General features: G+C 43.2%; 1 protein-coding gene across 2 annotated transcripts in view; it reads right to left on the reverse strand.

The window, feature by feature from the left end:
* The window catches only part of clpb (ClpB family mitochondrial disaggregase), a 79,742-nt gene that overhangs the window by 31,001 nt on the left and 29,043 nt on the right, over positions 1-19,698 (reverse strand). For both annotated transcript variants that reach the window (XM_045724801.1, XM_045724802.1), the window contains exons 4-6: positions 18,984-19,087; positions 17,719-17,847; positions 8,969-9,066 (exon numbers count right to left, since the gene is read on the reverse strand). In XM_045724801.1, the coding sequence (XP_045580757.1) occupies positions 8,969-9,066; positions 17,719-17,847; positions 18,984-19,087 (331 nt within the window). The remainder of the gene's footprint in view (positions 1-8,968; positions 9,067-17,718; positions 17,848-18,983; positions 19,088-19,698) is intronic.

A 19,698-nucleotide genomic window follows, 5' to 3' on the forward strand; every position in this document is an offset into this window, starting at 1 on the left:
ACAATATCTCTCTCATAATCACTCAATGCCTAGGTTTACCTCCTCTGTACTCACATCCCACCATACCTTTGTCTGTACATTATACCTTGAAGCTATTTTATCGCCCCCAGAAACCTGCTCCTTTTTCTCTCTATTCTGGACGTCACAGACGACCAATTCTTATAGCTTTTAGCCGTACCCTCATACTTATTCTTCTCTGCTCCTCTGGGGATGTAGAGGTGAATCCGGCCCTGCAGTGCCTGGCTCCACTCCTACTCCCCAGGCGCTCTCTTTGATGACTTCTGTAACCGTAATAACCTTGGTTTCATGCATGTTAACATTAGAAGCCTCCTCCCTAAGTTTGTTTTATTCACTGCTTTAGCACACTCTGCCAACCCGGATGTCCTAGCTGTGTCTGAATCTTGGCTTAGGAAGTCCACCAAAAACTCTGAAATCTTCATCCCTAACTACAACGTTTTCAGACAAGATAGAACGACCAAAGGGGGCGGTGTTGCAATCTACTGCAGAGATAGCCTGCAGAGTTCTGTCCTGCTATCCAGGTCTGTACCCAAACAATTTGAACTTCTACTTTTAAAAATCCACCTCTCCAAAAACAAGTCTCTCACCGTTGCCGCCTGCTATAGACCCCCCTCGGCCCCTAGTTGTGCTCTGGACACCATATGTGAACTGATTGCCCCCCATCTATCTTCAGAGCTCGTGCTACTAGGTGACCTAAACTGGGACATGCTTAACACCCCAGCCATCCTACAATCCAAGCTTGATGCCCTCAATCTCACACAAATTATTAATGAACCCACTAGGTACAACCCCAAAGCCGCAAACACGGACACCCTCATAGATATCATCCTAACCAACGTGCCCTCTAAATACACCTCTGCTGTTTTCAACCAAGATCTCAGCGATCACTGCCTCATTGCCTGCACCCGTAATGGGTCAGCGGTCAAACGACCTCCACTCATCACTGTCAAACGCTCCCTGAAACATTTCAACGAGCAAGCCTTTCTATTCGACCTGGCCCTGGTATCCTGGAAGGATATTGACCTCATCCCGTCAGTAGAGGATGCCTGGTTATTTTTTAAAAATGCCTTCCTCTCCATCTTAAATAAGCATGCCCCTTTCAAGAAATTTAGAACCAGGAACAGATATAGCCCTTGGTTCTCTCCAGACCTGACTGCCGTTAACCAACACAAAAATATCCTGTGGCGTTCTGCATTAGCATCGAACTGCCCCCGCGATATGCAACTTTTTAGGGAAGTTAGAAACCAATACACACAGGCAGTTAGAAACGCCAAGGCTAGCTTTTTCAAACAGAAATTCGCTTCGTGCAACTCCAACTCTAAAAAGTTCTGGGACATTGTAAAGTCCATGGAGAATAAGAACACCTCCTCCCAACTGCCCACTGCACTGAGGATAGGAAACTCTGTCACCACCGATAAGCCCACTATAATTGAGAATTTCAATAAGCATTTTTCTACGGCTGGCCATGCTTTCCACCTAACTACCCCTACTGCATTCAACAGCACTGCACCCCCCACAGCTACTCGCCCAAGCCTCCCCCATTTCTCCTTCTCCCAAATCCATTCAGCTGATGTTCTGAAAGAGCTGCAAAATCTGGACCCCTACAAATCAGCTGGGCTTGACAATCTGGACCCTTTCTTTCTAAAATTATCTGCCGAAATTATTGCAACCCCTATTACTAGCCTGTTCAACCTCTCTTTTGTGTCGTCTGAGATTCCCATAGATTGGAAAGCAGCTGCTGTCATCCCCCTCTTCAAAGGAGGTGACACTCTTGACCCAAATTGCTACAGACCTATATCCATCCTACCCTGCCTTTCTTAGGTCTTCGAAAGCCAAGTCAACAAACAGATTACTGACCATTTTGAATCCCACCGCACCCTCTCCGCTATGCAATCTGGTTTCAGAGCTGGTCATGGGTGCACCTCAGCCACGCTCAAGGTCCTAAACGACATCGTAACCGCCATCGATAAGAAACAATACTGTGCTGCCGTATTCATTGACCTGGCCAAAGCTTTTGACTCTGTTAATCACCACATCCTCATCGGCAGACTCAGTAGCCTTGGTTTCTCAAACGATTGCGTCGCCTGGTTCACCAACTACTTCTCTGACAGAGTTCAGTGTGTCAAATCGGAGGGCCTACTGTCTGGACCTCTGGCAGTCTCTATGGGGGTACCACAGGGTTCAATTCTTGGGCCAACTCTTTTCTCTGTATACATAAATGATGTCGCTCTTGCTGCTGGTGAATCTCTGATCCACCTCTACGCAGACGACACCATTCTGTACACTTCTGGCCCTTCTTTGGACACTGTGTTAACAACCCTCCAGACGAGCTTCAATGCCATTCAACTCTCCTTCCGTGGTCTCCAACTGCTCCTAAACACAAGTAAAACTAAATGCATGCTCTTCAACCGATCGCTGCCTGCACCTGCCCGCCTGTCCAGCATCACTTCTCTGGACGGTTCTAACTTAGAATTTGTGGACAACTACAAATACCTAGGTGTCTGGTTAGACTGTAAACTCTCCTTCCAGACTCACATCAATCATCTCCAATCCAAAGTGAAATCTCAAATTGGCTTCCTATTTCGCAACAAAGCATCCTTCACTCATGCTGCCAAACATACCCTCGTAAAACTGACCATCCTACCAATCCTCGACTTCGGCGATGTCATTTACAAAATAGCTTCCAATACCCTACTCAACAAGCTGGATGCAGTCTATCACAGTGCCATCCGTTTTGTCACCAAAGCCCCATATACTACCCACCACTGCGACCTGTACGCTCTCGTTGGCTGGCCTTCGCTTCATAATCGTCGCCAAACACATTGGCTCCAGGTCATCTACAAGACCCTGCTAGGTAAAGTCCCCCCTTATCTCCGCTCACTGGTCACCATAGCAGCACCCACCTGTAGCACGCGCTCCAGCAGGTATATCTCTCTGGTCACCCCTAAAGCCAACTCCTCCTTTGGTCGTCTCTCCTTCCAGTTCTCTGCTGCCAATGACTGGAACGAACTACAAAAATCTCTGAAACTGGAAACACTTATCTCCCTCACTAGCTTTAAGCACCAGCTGTCAGAGCAGCTCACAGATCACTGCACCTGTACATAGCCCATCTATAATTTAGCCCAAACTACTACCTCTTCCCCTACTGTATTTATTTATTTTATTTATTTTGCTCCTTTGCACCATATTATTTATATTTTATCTCTGAACTTTCTTCAAACTACAAATCTACCATTCCAGTGTTTTTCTTGCTATACTTTATTTACTTTGCCAGCATGGCATTTTTTTGCCTTTACCTCCCTTATCTCACATCATTTGCTCACATTGTATATAGTCTTATTTTAAAAAAAAAAAAAATTGATTTTATGTTGTTTTACTCCATGTGTAACTCTGTGTTTTTGTATGTTGTCGAACTGCTTTGCTTTATCTTGGCCAGGTCGCAATTGTAAATGAGAACTTGTTCTCAACTTGCCTACCTGGTTAAATAAAGGTGAAATAAAAATAAAAATAAAACATACACACGGCTAGCAGATGTTATTGGTCACATACACATGGTTAGCAGGTGTTATTGGTCACATACACATGGTTAGCAGATGTTATTGGTCACATGGTTAGCAGATGTTATTGGTCACATGGTTAGCAGATGTTAATGGTCACATACACATGGTTAACAGATGTTATTGGTCACATACACATGGTTAGCAGATGTTATTGGTCACATGGTTAGCAGATGTTATTGGTCACATGGTTAGCAGATGTTATTGGTCACATGGTTAGCAGATGTTATTGGTCACATGGTTAGCAGATGTTATTGGTCACATGGTTAGCAGATGTTATTGGTCACATGGTTAGCAGATGTTATTGGTCACATGGTTAGCAGATGTTATTGGTCACATGGTTAGCAGATGTTATTGGTCACATGGTTAGCAGATGTTAATGGTATACACATGGTTAGCAGATGTTAATGGTCACATACACATGGTTAACAGATGTTATTGGTCACATACACATGGTTAGCAGATGTTATTGGTCACATACACATGGTTAGCAGATGTTATTGGTCACATACACATGGTTAGCAGATGTTATTGGTCACATGGTTAACAGATGTTATTGGTCACATGGTTAGCAGATGTTATTGGTCACATGGTTAGCAGATGTTATTGGTCACATACACATGGTTAGATGTTATTGGTCACATACACATGGTTAGCAGGTGTTATTGGTCACATACACATGGTTAGCAGATGTTATTGGTCACATGGTTAGCAGATGTTATTGGTCACATGGTTAGCAGATGTTATTGGTCACATGGTTAGCAGATGTTAATGGTCACATACACATGGTTAACAGATGTTATTGGTCACATACACATGGTTAGCAGATGTTATTGGTCACATACACATGGTTAGCAGATGTTATTGGTCACATGGTTAACAGATGTTATTGGTCACATGGTTAGCAGATGTTATTGGTCACATGGTTAGCAGATGTTATTGGTCACATGGTTAGCAGATGTTATTGGTCACATGGTTAGCAGATGTTATTGGTCACATGGTTAGCAGATGTTATTGGTCACATGGTTAGCAGATGTTATTGGTCACATGGTTAGCAGATGTTAATGGTCACATACACATGGTTAGCAGATGTTATTGGTCACATACACATGGTTAACAGATGTTATTGGTCACATACACATGGTTAGCAGATGTTATTGGTCACATACACATGGTTAGCAGATGTTATTGGTCACATACACATGGTTAGCAGATGTTATTGGTCACATGGTTAGCAGATGTTATTGGTCACATGGTTAGCAGATGTTATTGGTCACATGGTTAGCAGATGTTATTGGATCACATGGTTAGCAGATGTTATTGGTCACATACACATGGTTCAGATGTTATTGGTCACATACACATGGTTAGCAGGTGTTATTGGTCACATACACATGGTTAGCAGATGTTATTGGTCACATGGTTAGCAGATGTTATTGGTCACATGGTTAGCAGATGTTAATGGTCACATACACATGGTTAACAGATGTTATTGGTCACATACACATGGTTAGCAGATGTTATTGGTCACATACACATGGTTAGCAGATGTTATTGGTCACATGGTTAGCAGATGTTATTGGTCACATGGTTAGCAGATGTTATTGGTCACATGGTTAGCAGATGTTATTGGTCACATGGTTAGCAGATGTTATTGGTCACATGGTTAGCAGATGTTATTGGTCACATGGTTAGCAGATGTTATTGGTCACATGGTTAGCAGATGTTATTGGTCACATGGTTAGCAGATGTTAATGGTAACACATGGTTAGCAGATGTTATTGGTCAATACACATGGTTAACAGATGTTATTGGTCAAACACATGGTTAGCAGATGTTATTGGTCACATACACATGGTTAGCAAATGTTATTGGTCACATACACATGGTTAGCAGATGTTATTGGTCACATGGTTAACAGATGTTATTGGTCACATGGTTAACAGATGTTATTGGTCACATGGTTAGCAGATGTTATTGGTCACATGGTTAGCAGATGTTATTGGTCACATACACATGGTTAGATGTTATTGGTCACATACACATGGTTAGCAGATGTTATTGGTCACATGGTTAACAGATGTTATTGGTCACATACACATGGTTAACAGATGTTATTGGTCACATACACATGGTTAGCAGATGTTATTGGTCACATGGTTAGCAGATGTTAATGGTCACATACACATGGTTAGCAGATGTTATTGGTCACATACACATGGTTAGCAGATGTTATTGGTCACATACACATGGTTAGCAGATGTTAATGGTCACATACACATGGTTAACAGATGTTATTGGTCACATACACGTGGTTAGCAGATGTTATTGGTCACATACACATGGTTAGCAGATGTTATTGGTCACATACACATGGTTAGCAGATGTTATTGGTCACATACACATGGTTAGCAGATGTTATTGGTCACATACACATGGTTAGCAGATGTTAACGGTCACATAGTTAGCAGATGTTAATGGTCACATGGTTAGCAGATGTTAATGGTCACATGTTTAGCAGATGTTATTGGTCACATACACATGGTTAGCAGGTGCTAATGCGAGTGTAGCGAAATGCTTGTGCTTCTAGTTCCGACCATGCAGTAATATCTAACTTAACAATTTCACAACAATTACCTTATACACACAAGTGTAAAGGAATGAATAAGAATATGTACATACAAATATATATATGAATGAGTGATGGTATAGAACAGCATAGACAAGATGCAGTGGATGGTATAGAGTACAGTATATACATATGAGATGAGTAATGTAGGATATGTAAACATTATATAAAGTGGCATTGTTTAAAGTGGCTAGTGATACATTTAATTACATCAATTTTTCCATTATGAAAGTGGCTAGAGATTGAATCCGTATGTTGACAGCAGCCACTCAATGTTAGTGATGGCTGTTTAACAGTCTGATGGCCTTGAGATAGAAGCTGTTTTTCAGTCTTTCGGTCCCAGCTTTGATGCACCTGTACTGACCTCGCCTTCTGGATGATAGCGGGGTGAACAGGCAGTGGCTCGGGTGGTTGTTGTCCTTGATGATCTTTTTGTGGTGTAGTGGTTGAAGGCCTTTACACTCCTACCCATTTTTGCAAATGTTTTGTTGTCTGAGTGAAGGGAAATGCTGTAAATGAAGGTGACTCAGTGTACAATGAAAGATGAGACGTTGAGGATTATAATACCGCTGTGACGTCCTACAAGCCAACCACCCATGAGTCCAAATGAGCACTTTACAATTCCAAATATGACGACTATGTTGGATGTACAGTTAGGAGAACAGAAGGTGTGTCTTATGATGCACCTACTCCACATTTCCCAGGAATATTCTCATCATGTTACTGAATGTATCCAGAGTATTTTCAGATTTCGTTATCAACAAATATGGTGAAAAAGTTCAGTAAATGTAAAATGCAGACAAAATCAACAGTGTTTGGATTCAGTCTTGTGTCAGGTAATCTATTGTGTACTCACCTTTGGTCCAATCATGTTCCCATGATCTTCAAACTGTTCCCTTTTAATTGCTACCATGGTTATGCATATTTATTTTTGGCAGAAACATTTAAATTTAGCCCTATCCATATGGGCCAATTTCAGAGTGTGAAGGGTTAACCTTTCAGCCCTCTCTGAAGAGCCAGGTATCAGTTTAACCACTAAAGACAATCCCTTTAACATATTGACACTACCTCATCCCTTTAAGACAAAACCACTACGGCTCAGTGAGAAACAGACACATAACCCCCTCCCCTAAGCACTTGATGCAGAGTAATAACTAAAGTATTGAATATGGTGATAGCTATCCTAGCCCTTTGTTGGCTAGGTGGAAGTTCCCCCATGCTGCGATAAATCTATTGATAAGAAGTGCCTACGGCCTAGGGGCTAGGGGAAGTGCCTAGGGGCTAGGGGAAGTGCCTAGGGGCTAGGGGAAGTGCCTAGGAGAAGTACCTAGGGGCTAGGGGAAGTGCCTAGGGGAAGTACCTAGGGGCTAGGGGAAGTACCTAGGAGAAGTACCTAGGGGCTAGGGGAAGTACCTAGGGGCTAGGGGAAGTACCTAGGAGAAGTACCTAGGGGCTAGGGGAAGTACCTAGGGGCTAGGGGAAGTACCTAGGGGCTAGGGGAAGTACCTAGGGGCTAGGGGAAGAGCCTAGGGGAAGTACCTAGGGGCTAGGGGAAGAGCCTAGGAGAAGTACCTAGGGGCTAGGAGAAGTACCTAGGGGCTAGGGGAAGTGCCTAGGGGAAGTACCTAGGGGCTAGGGGAAGTACCTAGGAGAAGTACCTAGGGGCTAGGGGAAGTACCTAGGGGCTAGGGGAAGTACCTAGGGGCTAGGGGAAGTACCTAGGGGCTAGGGGAAGAGCCTAGGGGAAGTACCTAGGGGCTAGGGGAAGTACCTAGGGGCTAGGGGAAGAGCCTAGGGGAAGTGCCTAGGGGCTAGGGGAAGTACCTAGGGGCTAGGGGAAGTACCTAGGGGCTAGGGGAAGAGCCTAGGGGAAGTACCTAGGGGCTAGGGGAAGAGCCTAGGAGAAGTACCTAGGGGCTAGGGGAAGTGCCTAGGGGCTAGGGGAAGTGCCTAGGGGCTGGGGAAGTGCCTAGGTGAAGTACCTAGGGGCTAGGGGAAGTGCCTAGGGGCTAGGGGAAGTGCCTAGGGGCAGTGCCTAGGTGAAGTACCTAGGGGCTAGGGGAAGTACCTAGGGGCTAGGGGAAGTGCCTAGGGGCTAGGGGAAGTGCCTAGGGGCTAGGGGAAGTGCCTAGGGGCTAGGGGAAGTACCTAGGGGCTAGGGGAAGTACCTAGGGGCTAGGGGAAGTACCTAGGGGCTAGGGGAAGTGCCTAGGGGCTAGGGTAAGAGCCTAGGGGTAGTGCCTAGGGGAAGTGCCTAGGGGCTAGGGGAAGTGCCTAGGGGCTAGGGTAAGAGCCTAGGGGTAGTGCCTAGGGGAAGTGCCTAGGGGCTAGGGGAAGTGCCTAGGGGAAGTGCCTAGGGGCTAGGGGAAGTGCCTAGGGGAAGTGCCTAGGGGCTAGGGGAAGTGTCTAGGGGCTAAGGGGTTTGATTTAGGGTTGTGCATACGACTGCCTTGTCATTAAACACACCAACATTAGTTCTGCATAACCCCTTTTAACCTCCACTAGCCTGGAACAGCCTTTACACTCCTCAGAGCCAATAACATCGCTCATTTCCCTGTCACTCCCCACTGGGGGTGTCTTTGTGTGTGTGTGTGTGTGTGTGTGTGTGTGTGTGTGTGTGTGTCTCCCAGTGGGGGGTGCAGATGTTTCCTGGGTGGAAGTTCGATCTCGTGCCGGCCGAGGAGGCTGGTTGTTAGTTTGCCACTCCTAGTGTAGGTGTGTGTGTGTGTGTGTGTGTGTGTGTGTGTGTGTGTGTGTGTGATACCTTGCCCTCCCACTCCAGCAATAGTGTGTGTAACTCTCCCTCCTTGGCGTAGGCTCTGGCTGTGTGTCCTAAGGCATTGGTCTGCAGGGGGTTGGCACCTGCACAGAGAGAAAGGGGTTAGGGGGGTCAAAGGTTAGGGGTCAGACTGCAGCATTTGGACCGCTCGACAGGGTAGAAAGAGGGGTCATATTTGTGATGCCTAAAATGCACATTCTGACCCCTCTACACACACATCCCTGCCTACTGCACAATCTCCTCAAACATAACAGGTATTAACACACAGCAGGTATTACATTAACACCCAGCAGGTATTACATTAACACCCAGCAGGTATTACATTAACACCCAGCAGGTATTACATTAACACCCAGCAGGTATTACATTAACACCCAGCAGGTATTAACACACAGCAGGTATTATATTAACACACAGCAGGTATTATATTAACACACAGCAGGTATTACATTAACACCCAGCAGGTATTACATTAACACCCAGCAGGTATTATATTAACACACAGCAGGTATTATATTAACACACAGCAGGTATTATATTAACACACAGCAGGTATTGTATTAACACACAGCAGGTATTACATTAACACCCAGCAGGTATTACATTAACACCCAGCAGGTATTAACACACAGCAGGTATTATATTAACACACAGCAGGTATTATATTAACACACAGCAGGTATTGTATTAACACACAGCAGGTATTATATTAACACACGGCAGGTATTGTATTAACACACAGCAGGTATTATATTAACACACCGGCAGGTATTATATTAACACACAGCAGGTATTATATTAACACACCGGCAGGTATTAACACACAGCAGGTATTAACACACAGCAGGTATTGTATTAACACACAGCAGGTATTATATTAACACACCGGCAGGTATTATATTAACACACAGCAGGTATTATATTAACACACAGCAGGTATTAACACACAGCAGGTATTAACACACAGCAGGTATATTAACACACAGCAGGTATTATATTAACACACAGCAGGTATTATATTAACACACAGCAGGTATTATATTAACACACAACAGGTCAGGAATTAATTCCACTGCCACAGCTGGAGTTCAACACAGAATTCAAGGAGAAAGAGACATGCCAGAACCCACAGCAGTAGGTTATTACCCCTATATTACAGTAGATTACTATATATTACAGTAGGTTATTATATATTACAGTAGGTTACTATATATGATATTACAGTAGGTTACTATATATTACAGTAGGTTATTATATATTACAGTAGGTTACTATATATGATATTACAGTAGGTTATTATTATATATTACAGTAGGTTATTACCCCTATATTACAGTAGATTACTATATGATACAGTAGGTTATTATATATTACAGTAGGTTACTATATGATATTACAGTAGGTTACTATATGATATTACAGTAGGTTACTATATGATATTACAGTAGGTTACTATATGATATTACAGTAGATTACTATATGATATTACAGTAGATTACTATATGATATTACAGTAGGTTACTATATGATATTACAGTAGATTACTATATGATATTACAGTAGATTACTATATGATATTACAGTAGGTTATTATATATTACAGTAGATTACTATATGATATTACAGTAGATTACTATATGATATCACAGTAGATTACTATATGATATCACAGTAGATTACTATATGATATTACAGTAGATTACTATATGATATTACAGTAGGTTACTATATGATATTACAGTAGGTTACTATATGATATTACAGTAGGTTACTATATGATATTACAGTAGGTTACTATATGATATTACAGTAGGTTACTATATGATATTACAGTAGGTTACAATATGATATTACAGTAGGTTACAATATGATATTACAGTAGGTTACAATATGATATTACAGTAGGTTACAATATGATATTACAGTAGGTTACAATATAATATTACAGTAGGTTACAATATAATATTACAGTAGGTTACTATATGATATTACAGTAGGTTACTATATATTACAGTAGGTTACTATATATTACAGTAGGTTACTATATATTACAGTAGGTTACTATATGATATTACAGTAGATTACTATATATTACAGTAGGTTACTATATGATATTACAGTAGGTTATTATATATTACAGTAGGTTACTATATGATATTACAGTAGATTACTATACATTACAGTATGTTATTATATATTACAGTATGTTATTATATATTACAGTAGGTTACTATATGATATTACAGTAGGTTATTATATATTACAGTAGATTATTATATATTACAGTAGATTATTATATTACAGTAGGTTATTACCCCTATATTACACACACACTAAAGGGCTGAGGTAACCTCAGGAGAGACGGCACGTGTTACAGTGTGTGTGTCAGTGACTGAGTGTGTGTGTGTGTGTGTCAGTGATTGTGTGTGAGTCAACGATTGAGAATGTGTGTCGGTGATTGAGAGTGTGTAGGTGTCAGTGAGTCTGTGATTGAGAATGTGTGTGTGAGAGTGTGTGTTGGGGATTGAGAGTGTGTAGGTGTCAGTGAGTCTGTGATTGAGAATGTGTGTGTGAGAGTGTGTGTTGGGGATTGAGAGTGTGTAATGGCAGTGTGGGGTGCCGGTGGTGTTGTCTGTAAGGGTGGTTAGCATTGCCTTATGCCCTGACCTGACCTCTTAACTCAGTATGTCACACACACACACGCACACACACACGCACACACGCACACACGCACACACGCACGCACACACGCCTCTGTAGCAATGCCGCATGGTGTGTTTTGCGATGCTGTGTGTGTGTGTGTGAATGTGTGTGTACAATGTGGTACATGGTCGTAGTGTTGCTGTGAGAAAGACCAGTGAGAGTGATCGCCATGGTGATTATTGATAAAAACCTAAACACCTGCCCTGCTCCCAAACCAATGATCCAAACCGCAAACATAAAGGACAAAAGCAATTTACCAGCTGACACACACCCACACACACTCACAGGTCCCCTCACCTGCCCCGCACACACTCTGCCCCCCCCACCCCCCCTTCTGTTTCCAACATAATAAATAGCATCATTTAGGCCTTTAATATCAGCCCATCCCTCTGGGCCAAAGATGAACCCTAACGACTACTAACCCTCAGAGAGACAGAGATAGAGGGGGGAGAGAGAGAGAAAAAGATAGAGAAAGAGAGGGGAGAGAGAGAAAGAGTGGATAGGGGAGAGAGAAAGAAGGGGAGAGAGAAAGAGAGGGGAGAGAGAGAAAGAGTGGATAGGGGAGAGAGAAAGAAGGGGAGAGAGAAAGAGAGGGGAGAGAGAGAAAGAGTGGATAGGGGAGAGAGAAAGAAGGGGAGAGAGAAAGAAGGGAGAGAGAAAGAAGGGAGAGAAAGAGGGGAGAAAGAAGAGAGAGGGGGAGGGGAGAAAGAGGGGAGAGAGAGAAAGAGGGGAGAGTGGGGGGAGAGAGAGAGGGGGGAGAGAGAGGGGAGAAAGAAAGAAGGGGAGAGAGGGGGGAGAGAGAAAGAGGGGAGAGAAAAGGGTGAAGAGAGAGGGGGGAGAGGGGGAGAGGGAGGGGAGAAAGAGGGGAGAGCGGGGGAGAGAAAGAAGGAGAGAGAGAGAAAGAGGGGAGAGTGGGGGGAGAGAAAGAAGGAGAGAGAGAGAAAGAGGGGAGAGTGGGGAGAGAGAGGGGAGAAAGAAGAGAGAGGGGGAGGGGAGAAAGAGGGGAGAGAGAGAAAGAGGGGAGAGTGGGGGGAGAGAGAGAGGGGGAGAGAGAGGGGAGAAAGAAAGAAGGGGAGAGAGGGGGAGAGAGAAAGAGGGGAGAGAAAAGGGTGAAGAGAGAGGGGGAGAGGGGGAGAGGGAGGGGAGAAAGAGGGGAGAAAGAGGGGAGAGAGAAAGAGGGGAGAGAAAAGGGTGAAGAGAGAGGGGGGAGAGGGGGAGAGGGAGGGGAGAAAGAGGGGAGAGCGGGGGAGAGAAAGAAGGAGAGAGAGAAAGAGGGGAGAGTGGGGGGAGAGAAAGAAGGAGAGAGAGAGAAAGAGGGGAGAGTGGGGGGAGAGAGAGAGGGGGAGAGGGTCACACACACAAACAATAACTATATTGAAACAGATGCAATACAAGCAGTAAATTCACTTACAAAACCCTGTTTATTATTGCCTCATTAAAAATGTCTATTAGGAGTATTCTCTACCTCCCTCCCCCGTTTTAGTACAGCTGGTGGGACCTGCTGGTGTGTGTGTGTTCCTGAGTGTCTAGCCCCCCTGGTCAGGGCCATGCTCCACTATTACTCTCTGCCAGGCTTGTGGGGCCCTGTGTGGAGCCTGGGGGCTGGGTAGTGAGCTTCCCCAGGCAGGTTCAGGGCTGCTGGGGCAGGAGCCTGCTTGAGGTGGGCCTACAGACGCTGATGGATGGAGGCTTGAGACTAAGAGCCAACTGAGGCGAAGAGAGCAAGACAATGCACAAGTGTCACACACACACACACACACAGGGGAAATAAACACAAATGCAAGCACAAATACGCAGGCACATATACGCCTTAAACAACACACAGAAATTCTCATCACTGACAGCCGTTATTCATCATGTATGTTTTATTACAGCTCTCCTATAAGAGGGGGAGAAAGGGAGGACGGAAGCAGGAAAACAAAAAGATGGAGGAGAGCAGAGGAAAGGAGGGGCCAATAGGAATGGAATCGTGAAACTGAGCTTAGGAAGGAAAAAGTCAAGAAACAACTTCTCCTCGTGTTACTTGTGTGTGTGTGTGTGTGTGTGTGTGTGTGTGTGTGTGTGTGTGTGTGTGTGTGTGTGTGTAAAGGGAGGGAGGTCATAGATGGATTCTGATTGGCTGTGATAGCAGTGCCGGTCAGGCGTGGTCAGGTCGTCTGGGTAACAACATCTTTAATGTGATTGGTTTAGAATAATTGTTTCTGTTTTGAGAGATTTCTCCAGTTTTTTGTATGTAAAAATGTATCAGGGTGAGGAAGGAGAGAGTGTGTTGGGGGGATGTTATTCCATTAGGTGAGTAGAATTTGTTTAAGCACTTAGATTACTCATTCTCTCAGCCTCCTCCCTCTTTCCCCGTTTGCTGTGTCTAGTTCTACCGGTCAGTTTGTGGAAGAGAGAGAAAAAGATGGAGGACGAGAACACGACAGAGGGAGAGGTGTAATCCATCATAAACAGAACATTATTCCTGTAACTCAATCATGAATGTGTGTGTGTGCGTGGGCTTACCTAGTAATTAAGACAGTGGTCTGAGCATTTGGGGGTTTATTTGGATATTTTTTAAGGATGCAGATTATTTACATAGCAGTTACTATTTCGATCCATTAAATAAGCGCAGTTTAGAGACTTCCTCATACCAAACGGAAACAATCATTTTCTTTAACAATCATTCTTCAGTTCTATCTCCTTAGAAAGTCATTATTCAATATGTATACACTAACCCCCCCCACACTAATAAAATACTATTCAATATGTATACACTAACCCCCCCACACTAATAAAATACTATTCAATATGTATACACTAACCCCCCCACACTAATAAAATACTATTCAATATGTACACACTAACCCCCCCCCACACTAATAAAATACTATTCAATATGTACACACTTGACACCCCCACACTAATAAAATACTATTCAATATGTACACACTAACCCCCCCACTAATAAAATACTATTCAATATGTATACACTAACCCCCCCACACTAATAAAATACTATTCAATATGTATACACTAACCCCCCACACTAATAAAATACTATTCAATATGTATACACTAACCCCCCACACTAATAAAATACTATTCAATATGTATACACTAACCCCCCACACTAATAAAATACTATTCAATATGTATACACTAACCCCCCCACACTAATAAAATACTATTCAATATGTATACACTAACCCCCCCCCACACTAATAAAATACTATTCAATATGTATACACTAACCCCCCCACACTAATAAAATACTATTCAATATGTATACACTAACCCCCCCCCCACACTAATAAAATACTATTCAATATGTATACACTAACCCCCCCCCACACTAATAAAATACTATTCAATATGTATACACTAACCCCCCCCACACTAATAAAATACTATTCAATATGTATACACTAACCCCCCCCCCACACTAATAAAATACTATTCAATATGTATACACTAACCCCCCCACACTAATAAAATACTATTCAATATGTACACACTAACCCCCCCACACTAATAAAATACTATTCAATATGTACACACTTGACACCCCCACACTAATAAAATACTATTCAATATGTACACACTAACCCCCCACACTAATAAAATACTATTCAATATGTATACACTAACCCCCCACACTAATAAAATACTATTCAATATGTATACACTAACCCCCCCACACTAATAAAATACTATTCAATATGTATACACTAACCCCCCACACTAATAAAATACTATTCAATATGTATACACTAACCCCCCACACTAAAAAAATACTATTCAATATGTGTAAACTAACCCCCCCACACTAATAAAAAATACTATTCAATATGTATAAACTAACCCCCCCACACTAATAAAATACTATTCAATATGTATAAACTAACCCCCCCACACTAATAAAATACTATTCAATATGTATACACTAACCCCCCCACACTAATAAAATACTATTCAATATGTATACACTAACCCCCCACACTAATAAAATACTATTCAATATGTATACACTAACCCCCCACACTAATAAAATACTATTCAATATGTATACACTAACCCCCCACACTAATAAAATACTATTCAATATGTATACACTAACCCCCCCACACTAATAAAATACTATTAAATATGTATACACTAACCCCCCCACACTAATAAAATACTATTCAATATGTATACACTAACCCCCCCCACACTAATAAAATACTATTCAATATGTATACACTAACCCCCCACACTAATAAAATACTATTCAATATGTATACACTAACCCCCCACACTAATAAAATACTATTCAATATGTATACACTAACCCCCCACACTAATAAAATACTATTCAATATGTATACACTAACCCCCCACACTAATAAAATACTATTCAATATGTATACACTAACCCCCCCCACACTAATAAAATACTATTCAATATGTATACACTAACCCCCCACACTAATAAAATACTATTCAATATGTATACACTAACCCCCCACACTAATAAAATACTATTCAATATGTATACACTAACCCCCCACACTAATAAAATACTATTCAATATGTATACACTAACCCCCCACACTAATAAAATACTATTCAATATGTATACACTAACCCCCCCACACTAATAAAATACTATTCAATATGTATACACTAACCCCCCTCGAACATGTGAGCTTTCATGTGCCTTAATAACAAACATGTATGTCATTTGTAAATACGAATACAATTGTTAAATTAGAGCCTTGTTGGTTAAACCACAGAAAAAGTGAGCAACCTTCCCACTAGCCATGATTGGCTGAGATAATGAGTGGGCTGGACATGCCGAGAGAGGAGTTTGGATTGGTCTGCCATTTTGAAGGCTTCTGTCTATTTGAACTCGTTAGTCTGTCTTGGTAATCCTGTTGAATGTGGCTTTAAAAAAAAAAAAATATTGTGTAGTGGAGCTGCATAAGTGTTGCTCTCCACTTTCTGGAGGAGCGAGTTTTGAAATCAGTGGAATTAGAGTATGATAGCTAAAGAGATGGAGAAAACACCTGTCTCCGGATTACATCTTCAAACTAAGGGCAACCGTGGCATCTGTAACAGGGAGAAACGTCCATCCATGATGTCTACGGGGAGATAGTCTAGCTAGCTACATTTTCAGCTATTACACGTTTCTCATTTTGACAGAAAGTGGTTTCATTTCAAGCTAAAGTGTACTGTTAGCTAGTTAGCTAACGTTAGCTGGCTGGCTCCCTAGCTGACGTTGTTATTTGTTCCCAGAGCCGTTGCTGTGATGGCACACTGCGGTATTTCACCCAGTAGATATGAGAGTTTATCAAAATTGGATTCGTTTTTTTTTCATATTCTTTGTGGGTCTGTGTAATCTGAGGGAAATATGTGTCTCTAATATGGTCATACATTTCGCAGGAGGTTAGGAAGTGCAGCTCAGTTTCCATCTCATTTTGTGGGCAGTGTGCACATAGCCTGTCTTCTCATAAGAGCCAGGTCTGCCTACGGCGGCCTTTCTCAATAGCAAGGCTATGCTCACTGAGTCTGTACATAGTCAAAGCTTTCCTTAAATGTGGGTCAGTCACAGTGGTCAGGTATTCTGCCACTGTGTACTCTCTGTTTAGGGCCAAATAGCATTCTAGTTTGCTCTGTTTTTTTGTTAATTCTTTCCAATGTGTCAAGTAATGATATTTTAGTTTTCTCATGATTTGGTTGGGTCTAAATCTCACAGTTTCTCTCTATTTTCTTGTGGTGTTGCCCCAGGACAGGCTCTGTGCAAGGGTCAGAGTTCAATTAGGTCTGGAGGGAGGACTGGAGGGAGGGTGGAGCTTACTTGTTTAAAACCCACTGGTGTGTAGAGGGACCGTAGGAGGGGAGGGATGTTCTGCCCTGGGGTAGTGAGTTTGGTAGAGGACCCGAGTCAACGACAGGTGTGAGCACAGAAACACAATCAGTCACTTAAAGTACACCTCAAGGACATGATGTGCGTGTGTGTCAGTGTGTGTGCACGGGCGCGTGTCAGTGTGTGTGTATGCATGACTCACCTTTCTCCAGCAGCATGCGTACAGCTAGTGGGTCGTCGGCCAGCGTTGCGTAGTGTAGGGCTGTGCAACCACGGAAACCAGCCCTGCTACTTAGCCTGCTACTAAATTCATCCTCCCTGGAAACCAACACTGACACAGACAGACAGACAGACAAACAAAAAGAGGGTGAAGGAGAGAGAGAAGTAATGAAAGGAGAGAGATTAATACATCAGTTGTATTTTTATCTTCTCCATTCATGTAAAATTATAAGAATCAAACTAATTTCTACATTAGAGAGAATCCATGATGTTTCTACTTTATTAATAAAAGCATTGACCTTGATAATGTTCAACAACTCTCTATCATGTATATTAATGTTACACACTTCTTTATTACACACACAGCCCTTCTCTCTCTCTACTCAGCCCTTCTTTATCTCTCTCTCCCTCTACCCATCCCATCTTGCTCTCCCTCCCTCTCTCTTTCTACCCAGCACTTAGTTTTCTCCTTCCGACCACCACTTGTCATCCTCCCTGGCTCTCTTTTCCCCGACACTCACTCTCTCCCTCTCATTGTCTGCCTTCATCTCTTTCCCTGAAACTTTGTCTCTTCACTCCCTCCCTCCATCACCTAACCCCCCTCTCCCTCCCCCTCTCTCTTTGACAGGCTGGCCGGTGTGTGTATGGATGTCTGAGAGGGATAATCACAGCAAACTCAATAAAGCGTCGCGCAGGCCCGCCTAGCCCATCTATCAGCGTGCGTCTGGGAAATGATTCCCCGTGCAACGCCGCCCCGCGTGGACCCAAAGCTGACAGCTATATAAATGTGTGCAATATACATATCACATATAAATATGTCTGCAGAGCCAGCAGAGGCTGAGTCTGTGTGTGTGTGTGTGTGTGTGTATGTGTGTGTTTGTGTGTGTTTCCATAGAAAACAAATAAAACAACGCCTCCACCAGAAAATAAATAAATAAAATAAATAAATAGGGAACAAATGAAACTCTTACATATATGCAAATATGAGAGGGTCTCATAATGTCTGTGTCTACAGTTAGAATTCATCTATGTAATAACAAACTAATGACCAGGGCCCACTGTGGGTGGGTGTATATGTCCATCTATCTATCTGCAACATCATCAGGGGTGTAAGAAACACTCCAGCTCGTCTCTGAGTTGGGGGGTTAGGAGGATGCTCCAGCTCGTCTCTGAGTTGGGGGGTTAGGAGGATGCTCCAGCTCGTCTCTGAGTTGGGGGGTTAGGAGGATGGATGAATGTCATAGTTACCTTCCAGTGAGTGAATGCCCTTCTCTCTGGATGTGTCATAGACGTTGTTGAAGTCGTCTCCTGCGTTAGGATCAGCCCCAGACTCCAGCAGAATCTCCACCACGCTGGAAAACACAAACACACATTTAGTAAAACAACATGGGTGTGTGCCATCTGACAATGGACTACAGCCATATCAGCTGTGATATGACCAGCAGGCCTCCCTGGCTGTGGACCAGCAGGCCTCCCTGGCTGTGGACCAGCAGGCCTCCCTGGCTGTGGACCAGCAGGCCTCCCTGGCTGTGGACCAGCAGGCCTCCCTGGCTGTGGACCAGCAGGCCTCCCTGGCTGTGGACCAGCAGGCCTCCCTGGCTGTGGACCAGCAGGCCTCCCTGGCTGTGACTGAGGTGCTCCCTCCTCCCTCCACTGCTCAGACTGATCTACTGCTAGTCTTCCCTCAACAATTACATTTTGTTACATCTCATCTTATTGACATTTGTTTCTTGTAAATGTTCTTGGAATTCCCATTAGAACTGTTTAACCATCTCTAAATCTCCCACAACCCTCCAGGCCACAGGTTGGCCACACAGGGGTGGGGAGTACCCATGGGAACCATGGGAAATGGGCAGGGTAGACTGCAACCCCTTTACCCCCCAGTGTCCCCAAACTAGCGAGGGTGCTAGGGGACGTTTCCGGCGCTGTGTGAACTCCTTCAGTGGAGCGGACCGACCCAGCA

This window comes from Salmo salar, chromosome ssa09, assembly GCF_905237065.1.
Source record: "Salmo salar chromosome ssa09, Ssal_v3.1, whole genome shotgun sequence".
Taxonomy (NCBI): Eukaryota; Metazoa; Chordata; class Actinopteri; order Salmoniformes; family Salmonidae; genus Salmo; species Salmo salar.